Here is an 18,036-nt window from a genome sequence, read left to right as displayed (position 1 = left end):
ACCAAGATGTGATGGGATACTTTTGGTCGTAAAGTGAACATTAATGGCCGTTCCCAGATTCATCCCCTCAGGGTGTTTAAGGATCGTAAATTAAAGAGGAGTTCAGGAGAACAGAAAGTGGTCTGTTCGTTGTGATTCTCTTTACCTTTGACGTTTATAGTTTCATAGAGAGGTTATGGCCTTTGTAACGTGAAAAAGTATTTCTATGGTATCGATGAGACAAAAGATAAAATATTTTCTGCAGTAATAACTTCCCAGAGTTGTAAAATCCTGTCTCGTAGTTTCAACCGTTGTGTGGAGAATCATTATGACATATTATTATAAAATAATCCAGATTATATCAGTTAATATCTGTTTCTTATTGTTGTATATTCAGTTAATGTAAAGCTCTTTGTAACAAATAACAGTGTACAATAAATAGCAGCGTACTTCAGTACCTACAGAACTGGAATATAAATGTATTGATTTACTTTCATCTGACAGAAGTTTGGCAAAGTGTAAACACTAATGTAAAGTGTCTGTAACTCTAAACCTGTTTGTTGTCACATTAAACTGCAGTTCATTGTTTAATGCTTCATGTTCCTCTGAACAGAAACTCTTAGTACTGCAGTCACAGCAGTGCTGTGAGTTTAGCTGTGTTAGCTATTAGCCCTGTTAGCTCTATTAGCACAATCAGTCATTCTGCTGAAGCTGAAGTATGCTTCCAAAGCTCAAATATTCCTCTGGTGCTGCAAAAAGAAAAAGAAAGTAAAATGAAGACAGACAGCATAAGTCTGAGTTTAACTATTTGTCATGATGCCATTCATTGCGAGTGAAGAAATTGATTGGAATTTAGATTTTCTTTTTAGCCATTCACAGGTAAATATTTGCAAAATCTGTTTAGAAGCACTTAAAGGCATACGTATACAGATAAAAGACTGTATTATCAGACCATTTCTTAAAACTTTCAAATTCTTACTACCCGACTATACGAAATTAGATAAAGGCTTCTACACTAGATGCCTATCTGACAGTGCTATAGCTAAATTTAAGGAAGATATTCCAACAGCATTTAACTCAATGTCATGCCTTAATATAACAGAGGACCTTTATGTTAACTTTAGTCCCTCCCAAATTGATAAATTTGTAGACGGTGCTACGGCCTGCCTACAGATGACTTTAGACTCTGTTGGTCCCCTCAAAAAGAAGATGATGAAGCAAAGGAAACTAGCACCTTGGTATAACTCCCAAACTCGCAAATTAAAACAAGTCTCGCGAAAACGTGAAAGTAAATGGCGTTCCACAAACTGGAAGAATCTCGTTTAGATTGTCAAGACAGTCTGAAAACCTATAGGAAGGCCCTCAGAAATGCCAGATCACACTATTACTCATCACTAATAGAAGAAAATAAGAACAACCCAAGGTTTCTTTTCAGCACTGTAGCTAGGCTGACAGAGAGTCACAGCTCTATTGAGCTATCTATTCCTATAGCTCTGAGTAGTGACGACTTCATGAACTTCTTTAATGATAAAATTAAAACAATTAGAGATAAAATTCATCACCTTTTGCCCTCAACTTCTAATGGCTCACCTTTAAACGCATGACTAGTAGAAAGAACGACAAGACCTGACATATACTTAGACTGCTTTTATCCTATAGACCTTCAACAATTAATGTTAAAAGTCTCTTCAGCTAAGCCATCTACCTGTCTCTTAGACCCCATCCCAACAAGGCTACTTAAAGAAGCATTACCCGTGGTTAACACTTCATTACAAGATATGATCAATATGTCTTTATTGACAGTTATGTACCGCAGTCATTTAAAGTAGCTGTGATAAAACCTCTTCTGAAAAAACCCACCCTCCACGCCACTGGTGAAAATTATTAACGACCTTCTAACTGCTGCTGACAAAGGACTTGTCTCCGTAATTGTCTTATTAGATCTTAGTGCTGCATTCGACACGATTGACCATACCATCCTGTTACAGAGATTGGAACATTTAGTTGGCATTAAAGGAATTGCGCTAAGCTGGTTTAAGTCCTATTTCTCTGATCGATCGCAATTTGTTAATGTCAACGATAAATCCTCCAAGTACGCTAAAGTTAGCCATGGCATGCCACAAGGCTCAGTGCTTGGACCAATTCTGTTCTCCTTGTATATGCTTCCTTCCAATATTATTAGGAAACACTCAATTAACTTTCACCGTTATGCGGATGACACCCAATTATACTTGTCAATCAGACACAAGCCAGATGAAACCAGTCAGTTAGCTAAACTTCAAGCATGCATTAAAGATATAAAATCCTGGATGACCTACAATTTTCTGATGTTAAACTCAAACAAAACTGCAGTTATTGTGCTGGGCCCCAAACACCTCCGAACTTCATTATCTAAAGATATAGCTACCCTGGATGGCATTGCCCTGGCCTCCAGCACTACTGTCAGAAATCTAGAAGTTATTTTTGATCAGGATATATCCTTTAACGCCCATCTAAAACAAAAAACAAAAACAAAAATTAGGAACAGCCTGTCTCAAAACGATGCTGAAAAACTAGTCCATGCATTCGTTACTTCCAGGCTGGACTACTGTAATTCCTTACTATCAGGTTGCTCAAATAAGTCCCTTAAGAGTCTCCAGCTGATCCAGAATGCTGCAGTGCGTGACAGGAACTAAGAAAAGAGATCATATTTCTCCTGTATTAGCTTCTCTGCATTTGCTTTGTGTAAAATCCAGGATTTAATTTAAAATCCTTCTCCTGACCTACAAAGCTCTAAATGGTCTAGCACCATCATATCTAGAAGAGCTCTTAGTACCTTATTGTCCCACTAGAGCACTACGCTCCCAGAATTCAGAGCTACTTGTGGTTCCTAGAGTCTCTAAAAGTAGGATGAGAGCCAGAGCCTTCAGCTATTAGGCTCCTCTCCTGTGGAACCAGCTCCCAGTCTGGGTTCGGGGGGCAGACACCATCACCACATTTAAGAATAAACTGAAAACCCTCCTCTTTGATAAAGCTTATAGTTAGGGAGTGAGGAGTTGCAGCATCCGCCTAGTCACCTGCTTCTCTTCATAGTCGTCAGATTCATCTATACATATATATATATATATATATATATATATATATATATATATATCTAATATAATAAAAGTAGAGGGAGGCAGGCCAGTACAGCCCGATCCGGTTGGGGAGAGTTCTAGCCTGACGAGGCTCCTCTCCTTAACCCGTCTCTCTTAGTTATGCTGTTATAGTTCTAGACTGCCGGGAGACTTCCTTCCTTCCTTTGACACACTGAGCTGCTCTCTCCTCTCTCTTTCCATTTGTTTCCATTTGTGTGCATCCTTGTCCCAGAAATGCTTGTTACTAACCTAGCTCTGGGGAGTTTACTCCCCGGAGTCCTTATGTTTTTTGTTTTTTTCATATTTCCTTGGATTAGGATGGCACCAAGATCTTGGTTGCAGCTGTCGTCGTGGTCCTGCTGCACTCCCTGCTACAACCTGCTACGCGCTGCGGTGCCCTGCAGTGTCCTGCTGCATCCTGCTGAACCCTGCTACGTCTAGCTATGTTCTGCTGTGCCACGCTACATCCTGTAACACCCTGCATGCCCTGCTATGACATGAACTACTACGACTACCATTTGTAGTCACTGTTCCATTATCTTTATCTTGACTACTATTGCCACGGTTCATCATATCCCCAACCGGCAGCGTCAGACACTGCCTACCAAGAGCCTGGGTCTGCCGAGGTTTCTTCCTATAAGGGAGTTTTTCCTCGCCACTCTCGCACTAAATGCTTGCTCTTGGAGGAATTACTAGAATTTTTGGGGCTCTGTAAATTATAGAGTGTGGTCTAGACCTACTATATCTGTAAAGTGTCTCGAGATAACTCTTGTTATGATTTGATACTATAAATAAATTGAATTAAATTGAAATTGAATTGATTCTCAGTGGTTCTGTTTATGAAACAGTGAGCAGCTCACACTCTCCTGCTGATGTATCTGTTTCAGGGATGCACCGAATCCAGGATTCGGCTTCGGTTTCTGCCGAACCTTAGAATTTTTTTCCACCAAACGTCGCCGTTGATTACGGGAAGGTGTTTAAGTAGGTGGACCATTTCATGCAGTAGGTTGTGAAGTGAAAATAGAACTCGTGAGCAGAAAAGTGTTGTTTGGCAGTACTTTCAGTCAAAAGGAGGCGATTCAACATGTTCAATCTGCAATGCCGATTTGTCTTGTGGTGGCAAGGAAGTAATCTACAGACAGCAGCCAAAATGCAGCAACTTCAGGTACGGCAAAGGAAGGACAGCCACAGCTAAAAACGGATTCGGTATTCGGTTTCGGATTCGGCAGAATCTTAACCAGTGGATTCTGTATTCGGCCGAACCCCAAAAATCTGGATTCGGTGCATCCCTAATCTGTTTAGTCAGTCTCTGATTGGTCGACTCACCCCAAACGGCTCGCTGAAGGCTCTGGAGCCGCTGTACAGAGGGTTGGGGATGGAGACCAGCGTGGGCTTCGTTGTGCCGCCCACCGCACCGTCCTCATCCTCATTCTGTCATAAAGGAAACAAATAAATTAGATTACCATTGTTTTTTTGGCTGGTGAGTGAAGCAGAGATTAGAGAAATCTGATTTCCGCTACTGGTTTTCTACTGGACAACACAGATTTTTTGGTCATGTACATGTAACCAGCTTCTTAGTCTGCCCTATACTAGAGCTAGTAATCTTCCTCTATAATACTATTAGAATTTCATTCAATATCATCAATATTTAATGCTCAAATTCAGCCTATTTTTACTGCACTAGGCTTATGCACTGTCAATGTCACTATCAGCAGGTGGTTGTTGCCATACGTTCTGTCCATTAGAGGGATTTCTTACATTAGCCTCGAAGGGGCAAATATGTCATGGCGCATTACATTTCTGGCATGCCCATTTGTTTACATTCATTTTCAACAGCTAGCTTTTTTTTAATATGTTTTATTGATTTTGAACAAGGTTAATACCAAATCCCCACCCACCCACCCTCTCCCCTACAGGGTTACAAAACATACAATACCGCCTTTCCACAGACAACATCATTGTACCAATTATTATAAACAATCAATAAGTAAAATAAATGAACACAATATATGTATATAACACAGAAAAACAACAAAGAAGGAAAGGGAGAAAAAAAGGTAAATAATCTGTTAAAACTACTCCAAGATTGGAGTCCCAGGCTTCTTTTAAATGTTCAGTGGGGTATGGGCTGATATTGTCGATGAGATCATCAATCCGAGAGATAAATCATTTACTGATTAGTTTCAACGCAAGGATATTATCAATATGTGATTGGATGGGTTTATCTGGGAATGAACCAAATGTCTTTTTCGTAAAGCTCCTGACCTGCAAATAACGGAAAAATGGTTCTTAGGCAAGTCATAAAGTTCAGATAACTGGGAAAAACTTGCAAATGTACCTTATATGTATACATTATGAATTGCTCTAATCCCTTTGTTGAACCATGGCAAGAATGCAGGGTCCATGCAGGAGGGGGTAAATGAGATTAGACCTCATAGGGGATAGGATAGAGGTTCCTTGCAGCCCAAAGTGTTTCCTAAATTGAGCCCATATGCGTATCGAGTGGTTAACTATGATGTTTGAACTCAAGTTTTTGCTAAGAAGGGACAGAGTTGCACAGACCACTGAGCCCAGATCGTGTCGGCATGCACCCAGTCAGCCTTTTCAGCGATTGGTTTGTCTTCAAACCAGTGGAGTAGTTTCTGAATATTGCATGACCAGTAGTGAAAAAGGAAGTTAGGCAAAGCCAGGCCTCCTGAGTGTTTCGACCTTTGAAGCTGAGTCTTGCCAATTCGACTAGGTTTGTTCCCCCATATGAAAGGTATGATAATTACATCAAGTGTTTTAAAAAAAAAAAGATTTTTTCAATGAGGATTGGGATGTTTTTAAAAAAAATACAGAAACTTTGGCAATACAACCATTTTAATCAAATTAGCACGCCCCACCAAGGACAATGGTAAAGAAGCCCAGCGATTCATATCCTGTTTACACAGACGCAGGAGGAAAGGGCTATTGCTTCATGGTTCAGAGGAAAAAGCTTGCTCTTTTGCAAATTTAGCTCATATCCCGAAATGCTGCCAAATTGGCTTATTTTAAGCCAATTTGGCAGCATTTCGGGGAGTGATTGAGCTGGATCAAAAACATATAATAACAAATCTTCCGCAAAAAGAGAGACCTTGCAGTGCCCCCGCTAGGGGTTCAATCGCTAGGGCAAACAGGAGCGGGGAGAGTGGACACCCCTGTCTTGTCCCTCAGCCTAGGGGGAAGTAATCAGATCGGGTACCGTTAGAGATCACAGCTGCAAGGGTGGAGGAGTAGGTCTTTTTTTGCCAGCAAAGAGATTGAAGCCTGTTTTAGGGGCCATCCACACGGAAACGCTTTTTGGTGTAAAACCTGAAACCTGGTCCCAGGGTGAAAAAAATTCGAAAACCTTGCGTCTTTGTTTGGACGGCGAAGCCGCATACTTTTTCCCACGAATGCGGCCCTCAGTTGTACTTTGACAGGAGTGAAGGCGGTTCTCTTTTTGGCTACTTCAACGCTGTAGTCGGCATAGATGTGGATCTCCGAGCCTCTGTATGACAATGGGGATTTTTCTCGTGCAAGCTGCATTATCCTCTGCTTCATCTGGAAGTGGTGTACACAGGCTCCTCTAGATGGCCACCCTGTGCGCTCTGTCCACGGTCAAGGCTCTGGGATAGGCGTCAGTCCGGAAGAGTGCCCTCAGCTCCCTCCGGTATGCCCGTAATACGGATGTTACACCGCCTGGATCTATTCTCAAGGTCCTCGGACTTCAGCTTTAGTTGTTCGTTTTCTTTGACAAGGCTGCTGACTGTAGATTCCAGCGTAGTTATTCTCCCCTCAAAGTCGTTCATCAACTTTTCAATGGCTTGAATTGTCTGGTCATGTCTGGCAACGGCTGCATGGTTGGAAGCAATTTGTGTTGTTCCATGCCGGCAAGTAGTACTTTTATGCCGGGCAGAGACAATGAAGTATCGCCGTCATTCTGAGCCGGGTTATCGTCAGCTAGCGGCTCAGAAGCTAGGTCGCCATTTTGCCCGTCTTCGCGATGGTCCTTGCTCCCATGCTCAAGTTTTTTACCTCTGTTTCCGACCATGTCGAGCTGGGTGTTACGTGATTCTGGTTAGAAAATGATTGGTGCCTACACCATTGTTCACCTAACCGGAACTCCCAACAACTAGCATTTTTTTTTTAAGATTATTTTTTGGGGCTTTTCCCTTTATTTAGTGACAGTGGATAGATGTGAAAGGGGGAGGGAGATGGGGGATGACACGCAGCAAAGGGCCACAGGTCGGATTCGAACCCGGGCCGCTGCAGGACTCAGCCAACATGGGGCGAACGCTCTTACTTGGTGAGCTAGAGGCCACCCCAACAACTAGCATTTTTAATTATTTAAAATTAAAAATGCTATTTAAAAAATGTGTAATAAATAAAAAACAGTTTCACATTCAAACCCTATTTAGTCCTGTTTTAACCTGCTGTGTGTGTGTGTGTGTGTGTGTGTGTGTGTCTCACCCTGAAGTAGTGGAAGCGGAAGGCGTCGTTCTTGTGTTTAAAGACATAGTAGCCGAGTGCAGCCAACACACACACCAGCAACACCGACACCAAGATGGCCGACACTGTGCCGCTTGAGTGAGTGTGGCCTCGGGAAGCATGATGGGAGCTCTGGAGATGACAGATTATGACAAACACACACAAGAATTACTACATATATGAGGGCATCACATTAAACCTTTAATCCTCAACATTGGATGTCTGCTCACACACACACACACACACACACACACACACACACACACACACACACACACACACACACGCACTTAGTGCACTGTCCAGCTCTAATTACAATGGCAAAAGCAACACTTTGCTGCGCTGTCACTATGGAGACATGACTCTCTGTTCCAGGTTTTTATGACTTTCTTAATGATGTTCTACACTATGACATTTTTATGGCATACTATATGAATCTTTTTCTGTGGCCATGGAGACATGACTCAGTTTTATTTCCCCAGCCAAGAGGAAGATGAAAAGTCAACCAATTAAAATGAATAATTAATGTTAAAGATCCAATGAGAAGACAAACAGGACTGAACCTCCTGACTATCCTCCTCTGTTTTTCATCACAGGAAGAAGTTAGCAAGATATGGAGAGAAAAAAAGATGGCCACCAACACTTCACATATCCACGCAAGTCAATGATGGTGGAGCGTAATTCCCAAGAAACTTGCGAGGTAAAACTAGTTGCCGTGGAACCAGTAGCTTTCTAAAAGTGTCATTCCTAACGCCAGGAACACACCGTGCGCTGAAGCGCTGCGAATAGCCACAAAGCGCAGCTATTTTCATCTCGACACTGTTGAGTTTAAAAAAAGTTAAAACAATGCTGATCTTTGATATCAATGTACTTTTATGTTTTGATGTATTCACAATGTACGCTGCAGCTGAGTTAGATAGGAAAATGTCAACCCAATCAATATCCTTCTATTTCATACTGATTCCACTTGAGCAGTAAAAAATTAGCCTCTTCATGGTAATTAAATCATGTCTGTCTGCTCTCCTAAGCTCAGAGGGGGGCCCTTCTTTTGTCACACGGCAGGAAGAACCTTTTGTCTATCCGTCTTCAGTGTTGGGAGTAATGTGTTAGAAAAGTAACGCTATTACAGTAATGTATTCCTTCATTCCACACATTACTAATTACATTTCGTTAATATTATACTCGCTACAATCTCAGTAACGCAAGTTACAACGCATTTTAACGCAACATTTAGTGGTGTACTGTTTTTTTAAGAATTCACCAACAGTGAAAATTCAAATTCAAAATAAAACACACAGGTTTATGGTGATTTTTGGCTGTCTTGACTTCTCAGCTGTTTCTACAGCGAGACACGCGATCAGGCACAAAGAGAGAGATTCCGACGCGCGTGCACATGTACACACACACACACACACACACACACACACACACACACTCTCTCTCTCTCTCTCTCACCGGGAAAGAGAGAGAGAGAGAGAGAGAGAGAGAGAGAGAGAGAGAGAGAGAGAGAGAGAGATGTTCTGTAGAGAGGAGAGGAGAAGGATCGCTTTGTGACAGGTGCCGCCGGAAATTCCGCTGGATGACCCTTATTTGGGCCGGATGTCCATTTCCTTCCTCTTCCTTTGTGTTGGCATTTTAAACTCCGGTGGATTTATGATGACTATGGTTAACTGCTCCTCAGATCTCTGCAGGGTAAATCCAGACAGCTAGCTAGACTATCTGTCCAATCTGAGTTTTCTGTTACACAACTAAAACAACCTTTGAATGTACACGTTTCACCAAGGGCCTTCCGAGGCGTTTTTGCTCCATCCGGCGCTTAGAGCTGCCCAAGACGATTGTGATTTGTTTAAAGAATTGGCAATAAATAACACGATACAAACACTTTTTTTTTTTTTACATTTCTTGTGACTTACTGTACTTTGATTATTTTGATCATTTTTTATTTCATTTTATGGCCTATGTAGTGATAACAACCCTGTTTTGTTTTTGAATTACACTGGACAACTAGCGGACATGGGGGTGAGTGCCTCACAGATATTCCAGATCCAGAACTGGCCTTTCATTTCTCACAGGGTGAGAAACAGGGTTTGAATCTCCAAATCTGGCTTCTCACCTTATAATAGTAAAAGTGCCCAGAAAAAGCAGCATCTTTTGTTAATACAATAGTAGTAACAACTGGAAGAGATGTGTCAACTGAACTTCCAGCATTGCAAAGAACCAACAAAAAAAGAAACAAGAGTGCATAGTTTCCCCTAGAATTTTTTCCAGTAGCGTTACTAAAGTGAGCGAATTTTATTTTGCGCAGCCGAAGATATTTAGTGTGTCCACTGACACTTGAAGGGCTTTAGACACATATTTGTACAAAGGTTGTCAAAAGTATCAATACTTTGAGTATCAACACTTGATACTTTGTCGATACCACATGTTTAAAACAATAGAGTTTATTATTCAATAGTATTTGAAAGTACCATTGTTACGGTTTAGGGATATTTCTGTTACCAGTTTGTTCATTTCTGTCGTCTTTATTGTTTATTTGTGCATGTTCCCTGTGTTTGTATATTCTGTATATTTCTGTTTAGTTATTTCCTGGTTTATTGTGTATTTTTTGGTTAATTTCTGTGTTCTGTGTTGTCAAGTTTCTGTGTTTAGTTGATTTCAGGTTTTTGTCGGTGGTTCCTGTTTCCTGTTTTATTTTGATAGTCTGTTTTCTGTCCTGTCATGTCTAGTTTTACTTTTTGTGTTCCCGCCTTTGTTGATTGTCCTGCCCCGCCCTGATGTGTTTCACCTTTCGTGTCACCTGTCCCTCATTTGTTCATTACCTCATGTATTTAACCCCTGTGTTCCCTTTGTCTCTTGTCAGATCGTTTTGTATCCCCTTGTGTCAGTTTGTGTGTGTCCGCGTCAGTCAGTTTCCCGTGTCTCCTTTTTCTCCCCGGTATTGTTTTTTGCCTGCAGCTCACAGGACTCCATAGATTTGTTTTTGTTTTTTGGAGGAAATAAATCTTTGAGTTTCAACGCTGCTCCTGCCTGCCTGTCTCTCTCTGCGTTTGGGTCCTTTTTCCCCTGCTGATTGTAACAGAACGATCTGACCAGACATGGACCCAGCGGAGAAGCTTCTCTTTAAGAAGAAGGTTTTGGAGTTCGGCTGGACCGTGCAGTGTCTGCGTTGCTCTGCGCTGGACCAGCACCCCCCTCTCCTGGAGAAGCTCACCATCCAGCAGCAGTGGTTGTCGGAGAGACCGTGGGTGAGTCACTTTGTTCTCCAGTTGGAGGTTATTAAGCACTGGCTAAATCACCAGCCTACTTCCTCCCCAGTCGGCAAACACTGTGGCCGTCGGAGCATATATTGTCAATCCGCCCACTTCCCATCCGGCTTCCCCAGAATGCTTGTTGGATTGCTCAGAGGCTACCCAGTCAGCGTATGCCCCCAACCACCAGCCGTCCTATGAGGGTACCCGCCTGGCTGTCATCTCTGGGACCCGCGGAGGTCGCAGACGGGGAAGAGGAAGACATGGCTCCCGTCACAATGACCCGCTCTTCACCCCAGAGTCCTCGTTCCCTAGCGTCCCCGAGCTGACGTGTAACCCTTCTGTTCCCGAGCTGACGTGCAACCCTTCTGTTCCCGAGCTGACGTGCAACCCTTCTGTTCCCGAGCTGACGTGCGACCCTTCTGTTCCCGAGCTGACGTGCGACCCTTCTGTTCTGGAGCTGATGTGCAACCCTTCTGTTCTGGAGCTGACGTGCAACCCTTCTGTTCCCGGGCTGGCGTGCAGCTCTCCTGACCCTGGGCTGACGTGCAGCTCTCCTGACCCTGGGCTGACGTGCAGCTCTCCTGACCCTGGGCTGACGTGCAGCTCTCCTGACCCTGGGCTGACGTGCAGCTCTCCTGACTCCGAGCTGGCGTGCAGCTCTCCTGACTCCGAGCTGGCGTGCAGCTCTCCTGACTCCGAGCTGGCGTGCAGCTCTCCTGACCCCGAGCTGGCGTGCAGCTCTCCTGACCCCGAGCTAGTTAGCAGCCTCCCTAATCCCCGGCTAGCTAGCAGCCCACCTGAATCCAAGCTGGCTAGCAACCTCCCTGAGCCCCGGCTAGCTAGCGATCCCCCTGAGCCCCTGCTAGCTAGCGATCCCCCTGAGTCCCTGCTAGCTAGCGATCCCCCTGAGTCCCTGCTAGCTAGCGATCCCCCTGAGTCCCTGCTAGCTAGCGATTCCCCCCGAGTCCCTGCTAGCTAGCGATTCCCCCCTGAGTCCCTGCTAGCTAGCGATCCCCCCCTGAGTCCCTGCTAGCTAGCAACCCCCCTGATTCCGCCCTATCTAGCATCTCCCCAGAATCCAGGCTAGCTAGCAGCCTCTCAACTTCCCCGCTAGCTAGCAACCTCCCTGAATCCGGGCTAGCTAGCAACCTCCCTGAGCCCCGGTTAGCTAGTAGCCTCCCTGAGCCCCAGCTAGCTAGCAGCTCCCCGGAATCCAGGCTAGCTAGCACTCTCCCAGATCCCAGGCTAGCTAGCAGCCCCCCTGAATTTAGGCTGGCTAGCAGCCTCTCAGAGCCCCAGCTAGCTAGCAACCTCCCCGAATCCAGGCCACCTAGTAACCCCCCTGACTCCAGGCTTGCTAGCAGCCTTCCTAGTGTCCCCGAGCTTCCTAGTGTCCCTGAGCTCCTTAGTGTCCCCAAGCTGCCCAGTGTCCCAGCACTGCCTAGCGTCCCCGAGCTTCCTAGTGTCCCAGAGCTTCCTAGTGTCCCCAAGCTGCCCAGTGTCCCAGCACTGCCCAGCTTCCCTGAGCTGCCCAGTGTCCCAGCACTGCCCAGCTTCCCCGAGCTTCCTAGTGTCCCCGAGTTTCCTAGAGTTCCCGAGTTTCCTAGAGTTCCCGAGGTTTCCTAGTGTCCCCGAGTTTCCTAGTGTCCCAAGGCAGTCCGTGATCCGGGATCCCCGGCTGGCTAGCGGCCTTCCTGATCCCCGGCTGACTAGTAGCTCTCCTGATCCCCAGCTGACTAGCAGCTTTCCTGATCCCCAGCTGGCTAGCAGCCCCCCTGAATCCAAGCTAGCTAACAACCCACCTGAGCCTAGGTTAGCTAGCAGCCTCCCTAGTCCCCGGCTGGCTGGCCACCCCCCTGAATCCTGGCTGGTGTCCAGCCCCCCTGAACTGGCTATAGCCGCCCCTGAGACCGCCTCTGAGACTTTGCCGGTCCCCGGCACCCCTGTGACCGCCCCTGAGACCGCCCTTGAGACCACCCCTAGGACTTTGCCTTTGTTCTGCCCCCCTGAGACTTTGCCTGTGGTGGTCAGGCCGACTCCTGCCCCTCGTGTCCTGTCGGCGGTCAGGCCAACTCCTGCCCCTCGTGCCCTGTCGGCGGTCAGGCCCACTCCTGCCCCTCGTGCCCTGGTGGCGGCCAGACTGACTCCTGCCCCTCGTGTCCTGTTGGCACCCCAGTCAACCTCTGCCCCGGTTGCCTGGCCACCTGACTCCGGCCCAGCTGACCCGTCGCCTGACTCCGGCCCAGCTGCCCCTTCACCTGCGCAGCCTCCCAAGGGGCTCCGCCTTGGCCGACCTGCAAGGCCCCCGGAGGGGTGCTGCCCTCGACGTCCTGCCTGGCCGCCTGAGTGCCCTCGACGTCCAGTACGGCCACCTGAGAGATTCTGCCTTTGTCGCCGGTGGCCAGAAGGTTTCTGCCTCCGTCGCAGGCCGCCAGAGGGATTCTGCCTTCGTCGCTGGTGGCCAGAAGGTTTCTGCCTTCGTCACCGGCCACCTGAAGGCCTCTGCCTTCGTCGCCGGTGGCCAGAAGGTTTCTGCTTTCGTCGCAGACCGCCTGAAGGCTTCTGCCTTCGTGGCTGCTCTCTGCCCCCTGTCGCCGAGGCCTCTCTGCCCCCTGTCGCCGAGGCCTCTCTGCCCCCTGTCGCCAAGGCCTCTCTGCCCCCTGTCGCCGAGGTCTCCCTGTGCTCTGTTCCCTGTGCTCGGTTCCCGGTGCCCCAGTGACTCTCTGTTCCCTGTGCCCCAGTGACTCTCTGTTCCCTGTCCCGGGTGGCCCCGCTCTGTGTTCCCCCCCGAGTGGCCCCGCTCTGTGTTCCCCCCCCGAGTGGCCCCGCTCTGTGTTCCCCCCCCGAGTGCCCCGCTCTGTGTTCCCCCCCGAGTGCCCCGCTCTGTGTTCCCCCCCCGAGTGGCCCCGCTCTGTGTTCCCCCCCCGAGTGGCCCCGCTCTGTGTTCCCCCCCGAGTGGCCCCGCTCTGTGTTCCCCCCCCCGAGTGGCCCCGCTCTGTGTTCCCCCCCCGAGTGGCCCCGCTCTGTTTTCCCCAGTGACTCTCTGTTCCCTGTCCCGAGTGGCCCCTCTGTTTCCCCCAGGCCTCACCGGCCCTCTGTTTCCTGTGCCCCATTGACTCTCTGTTCCCTGTGTGCCAGTGATTTTCTGCTCCCTGGTCCCCAGCGACTTTCTGCCTCCCCCGAACTCTCTTTCATCCCTGGGTTGTTTTTAGTTTATTTTTTGGACGTCTGGTATCCGCCCTTGAGGGGGGGGGGCTCTGTTACGGTCTAGGGATATTTCTGTTACCAGTTTGTTCATTTCTGTCATCTTTATTGTTTATTTGTGCATGTTCCCTGTGTTTGTATATTCTGTATATTTCTGTTTAGTTATCTCCTGGTTTATTGTGAATTTTTTGGTTAATTTCTGTGTTGTCAAGTTTCTGTGTTTAGTTGATTTCAGGTTTTTGTCGGTGGTTCCTGTTTCCTGTTTTATTTTGATAGTCTGTTTTCTGTCCTGTCATGTCTAGTTTTACTTTTTGTGTTCCCGCCTTTGATTGTCCTGCCCCGCCCTGATGTGTTTCACCTTTCGTGTCACCTGTCCCTCATTTGTTCATTACCTCATGTATTTAATCCCTGTGTTCCCTTTGTCTCTTGTCAGATCGTTTTGTATCCCCTTGTGTCAGTTTGTGTGTGTCCGCGTCAGTCAGTTTCCCGTGTCTCCTTTTTCTCCCCGGTATTGGTTTTTGCCTGCAGCTCACAGGACTCCATAGATTTGTTTTTGTTTTTTGGAGGAAATAAATCTTTGAGTTTCAACGCTGCTCCTGCCTGCCTGTCTCTCTCTGCGTTTGGGTCCTTTTTCCCCTGCTGATTGCAACAACCATAGCTATAATAAAAAACAAACCACATATAGACCACACAGCGGAGCTTACCAGCCGGTAGCATGCATCTAAAGACACAGCATAATGCTTACCAGTATCCTGCAGCTGCACTTTTCCAGACACCATGGCAATTTTATTTTTATTAATTTAAAGCACCTTTCAACTCCCGTCAACACCTTTCGAACATGACGGTGAAATAACAGAACTGGAAAATCCTAGAAAAAGTCGCTATAATTCATTACAGTCATCCCTGGCTGCAACGGACGATACAGATTGAGACAGCGAGTGCGGAGCACAGATGCAAAGACCCGGAAACGCTGACCAATCAGAACTTCTTTTATTTGGGAAGCAGTTTAAAGCAGGGATTAAAGTTCTCCGTCACTACAACGGATTTCCGTCAATTTGATTTTAGAAATGCCATATCTGAGATCAATGCAGATCCGATGAGAAAAAAATGTGGGTGGGTGGAGGTGTCTGTATCACTTTCTTTTTCTTTTTGTAAGGCAACTACAAATATTAGGTCGGTTGAATGAATGTGAATTTTGTGATGTTTAATGTTTACAGACCTAATAGTGTTTTTGAGAACTTCTTGTGTCTCAATCAGTGACAGCTCAAGAAGATGCGTCAGCCATGACTTTCGGTTTGTTTATGCTGTAGCCTAGCTACAGCTAGCCAAAAGCTTGTCTCATTAGCCTGTTTGCTTAAAAAACACACGTCTGGAGGACTAAAGAATGCTCTAAAAGTTTTTGGATTATAGTGACACAATCGAGACAGCTGTTATATTGGTAGGCCAATCTGTTCAACCTTTTGGGTATGATCGATTGTGAGAGCGGGGTGCGCGACACATGGATGTAGCTAGGCTATAACAATAATAACGGCGCAACATGTTTTATCTTAAATACGTGGACATGGTGAGAAAGCTCTGGCCCTAAACATCCAAGCTCTGGCGCAAATCAAACAGTTGTCAGGAAAGAAAACAAAACATCTCACAGCGTGCTACTAACAAGCTAACATAAGCTCGTCGGTTAGAATGGGCAAGTGTCTGAAGGTCTGGCCAGAGATGCAGACCCCCTGGCCGCGGGAGCACGTGTGCACTCAGAGCGGAGCTTCGGTGCCCCTACAGGTTGTCTCATTGGAACTACAGCTGCAGCTAAAAGTTACATAGTGCTGCTTTAACTGCTGCACTTCGAATTGTTAACTGCTGCACTTCAAATTCACCTCTTAAATGGAACAAATAGCGACGTGGAGGCCTCAACAGGGTTTTCCATAGTAACAAGGGACTCCTTTATTTACATACTTTATTATTGTGGATTAATCAACAGTGTTTCCCAAAGTTCCATATTGACATGCACCAGCTACATAGGCTAACTGATAGGCCTATCTATGTGAGTCATGCAGGTTTATGAATAATTTTTTCATCGTCTTTGCTAACCCATCCCTCCCTGCCCTCTAACGTGATTTCTGTTTTAATTTAATTTAGGTTAATATGGCTTTTCAATTAACCGCTTTGTTCACCTGTCTACCATATAAGTTACAGAGGGGATACACAAAATATCAGGCCGTTTTTTTCACCTGATATTTTGTGTATCCCCTCCCCTAACATGCAAAGGGTCTGTCCTGTCCTCATGTGTGTTATTGTCTGTGTTTACCAGGTCACAATAAACAGCCTGATATAATATGGAGATGTCTGTTTTTTTCTAGCAAAAGTTACAGAGGGGATACACATTATATCAGGCCGTTTTTCACCTGATATTTTGTGTATCCCCTCCCCTAACATGCAAAGGGTCTGTCCTGTCATCATGTGTGCTATTTTCTGTCTATACCAGGTCACAATAAACAACCTGATATAATATGGAGATGTCTGCTGTTTTCTAGCAAAAGTTACAGAGGGGATACACATTATAGCAGGTGAAAAACAGCCTGATATAATGTATCCCCTCTGTAACTGGTGCTAGAAAAGAGCAGACATCTCCATATTATCTCAGGTTGTTCACTTAACGTAACAGACCAATAAACATATTTATGTAGATGTTACTATGGAAAACCCTGTTGAGTCTTCCACGTCGCTATTTGTGAATTCGAAGCGCAGCAGTTAAATTAGGCTCTGAGTGGACGCGCGCTCCCGCGGCCAGGGGATACAAATCCTGGCGGGGATAAGTACCTTGGCACGACACCGGTTCCTGATCAGCTAGCAACGGAGAGAGAGTTGTGTATAAGACGATGACGATGTCGGCGGTGCTCCACCTTTGGTAGGGTATGTTTGAAACGCAGCCAACATGCTAACGCACATTTGACGGTATCACCCAGATGTGCCGATCACCGGGGTGAGAAAAAAAACAAACCCGGAGCCTAACTCTTTATTCCCACTGCAGCAGCCTTTAGACGCATAAGCAGAACGGGATGAAACTGAAGCAATTGGCATTTACATTGGCATATTATATTACATTATATATTATCTTATCTAGAGTATCTAGTTTGAATTTAAATAATAAAAAAAGCTTTCACTGAAAAGTTATACATGTTTCATTATTAGTAGCCCTTAAATAAAATATTGATTTTATAGATTTGACTTGGTGTTGAATTGCATATTAACAATAAAACAAAAAACTCCCTTTAAACATTTTTGGCCTGAAGTAGTTAGAGTGTAAGGTAAAGCCTTTCTACAATATGATTGCTGCAGTAGAAAAGAACAGAAATGGTTAGTCGTGGGAAGGTACTGAAATATTGTTTTGTTCATCAGGAAAAGAGAACACTCGCAATACTCCCTTTACTTTGCTGTTTGCATCTTGTTGTACATTACAAACCAATAGGGCGCGATCGCAAAAGGGGTGCTATCTGTATAGGTAGATGTGAACAGCTCATGACTTGGCCTGAAAAAAGTTCAGTCAAAAGATTTTTTAAAGAGACAGGCGCTCCAACAGAGTGTCTCAGACAGAGGGTGAATACAGTGCAGCAGCCATGGGCAGTAAGAGAAAAGTTTTTTTTTCATTAAAGCATGTTAACATGTTCTAGTATATAGACAAAATACAAATATGAACCTGAAAATTAGCATAATGGGCCCTTTAACCGGCTGACACTTGTTGCTTCTCAAGACTTGACTTCTTTTGGGAGAGAAGGGAAAAGTCTTTTAATTTTTCTCATCCTAGGTTTAAATTATATTTCAGCTTTCTTGTGAGATTGAATGTAAAAAAAATAAAAAATAATCTGAAGTTAGTTAGGTTAGTTAGGTCAGTGTTTTGATCAGGATTTTAATTTAATAAACAAACTTCTCCAGATTGAGAAGTGAGAATCTTCTGACACTGAGCTGGTGTGTTTGTGATGCTGGGAGTATATTTTGACATT

General features: G+C 45.4%; 1 protein-coding gene across 1 annotated transcript in view; it reads right to left on the bottom strand.

Moving 5' to 3' along the window:
- stab1 (stabilin 1) overlaps nt 1-18,036 on the bottom strand; it is a 111,416-nt gene that overhangs the window by 199 nt on the left and 93,181 nt on the right. The window contains exons 68-69 of the mRNA XM_031296783.2: nt 7,569-7,718; nt 4,422-4,526 (exon numbers count right to left, since the gene is read on the bottom strand). Of these exons, the coding sequence (XP_031152643.1) occupies nt 4,422-4,526; nt 7,569-7,718 (255 nt within the window). The remainder of the gene's footprint in view (nt 1-4,421; nt 4,527-7,568; nt 7,719-18,036) is intronic.

Source organism: Sander lucioperca, chromosome 16 (assembly GCF_008315115.2).
Source record: "Sander lucioperca isolate FBNREF2018 chromosome 16, SLUC_FBN_1.2, whole genome shotgun sequence".
NCBI lineage: Eukaryota > Metazoa > Chordata > Actinopteri > Perciformes > Percidae > Sander > Sander lucioperca.
Note: the sequence above shows the minus strand (reverse complement) of the source record. Positions and strands in the feature narration are given on the sequence as shown.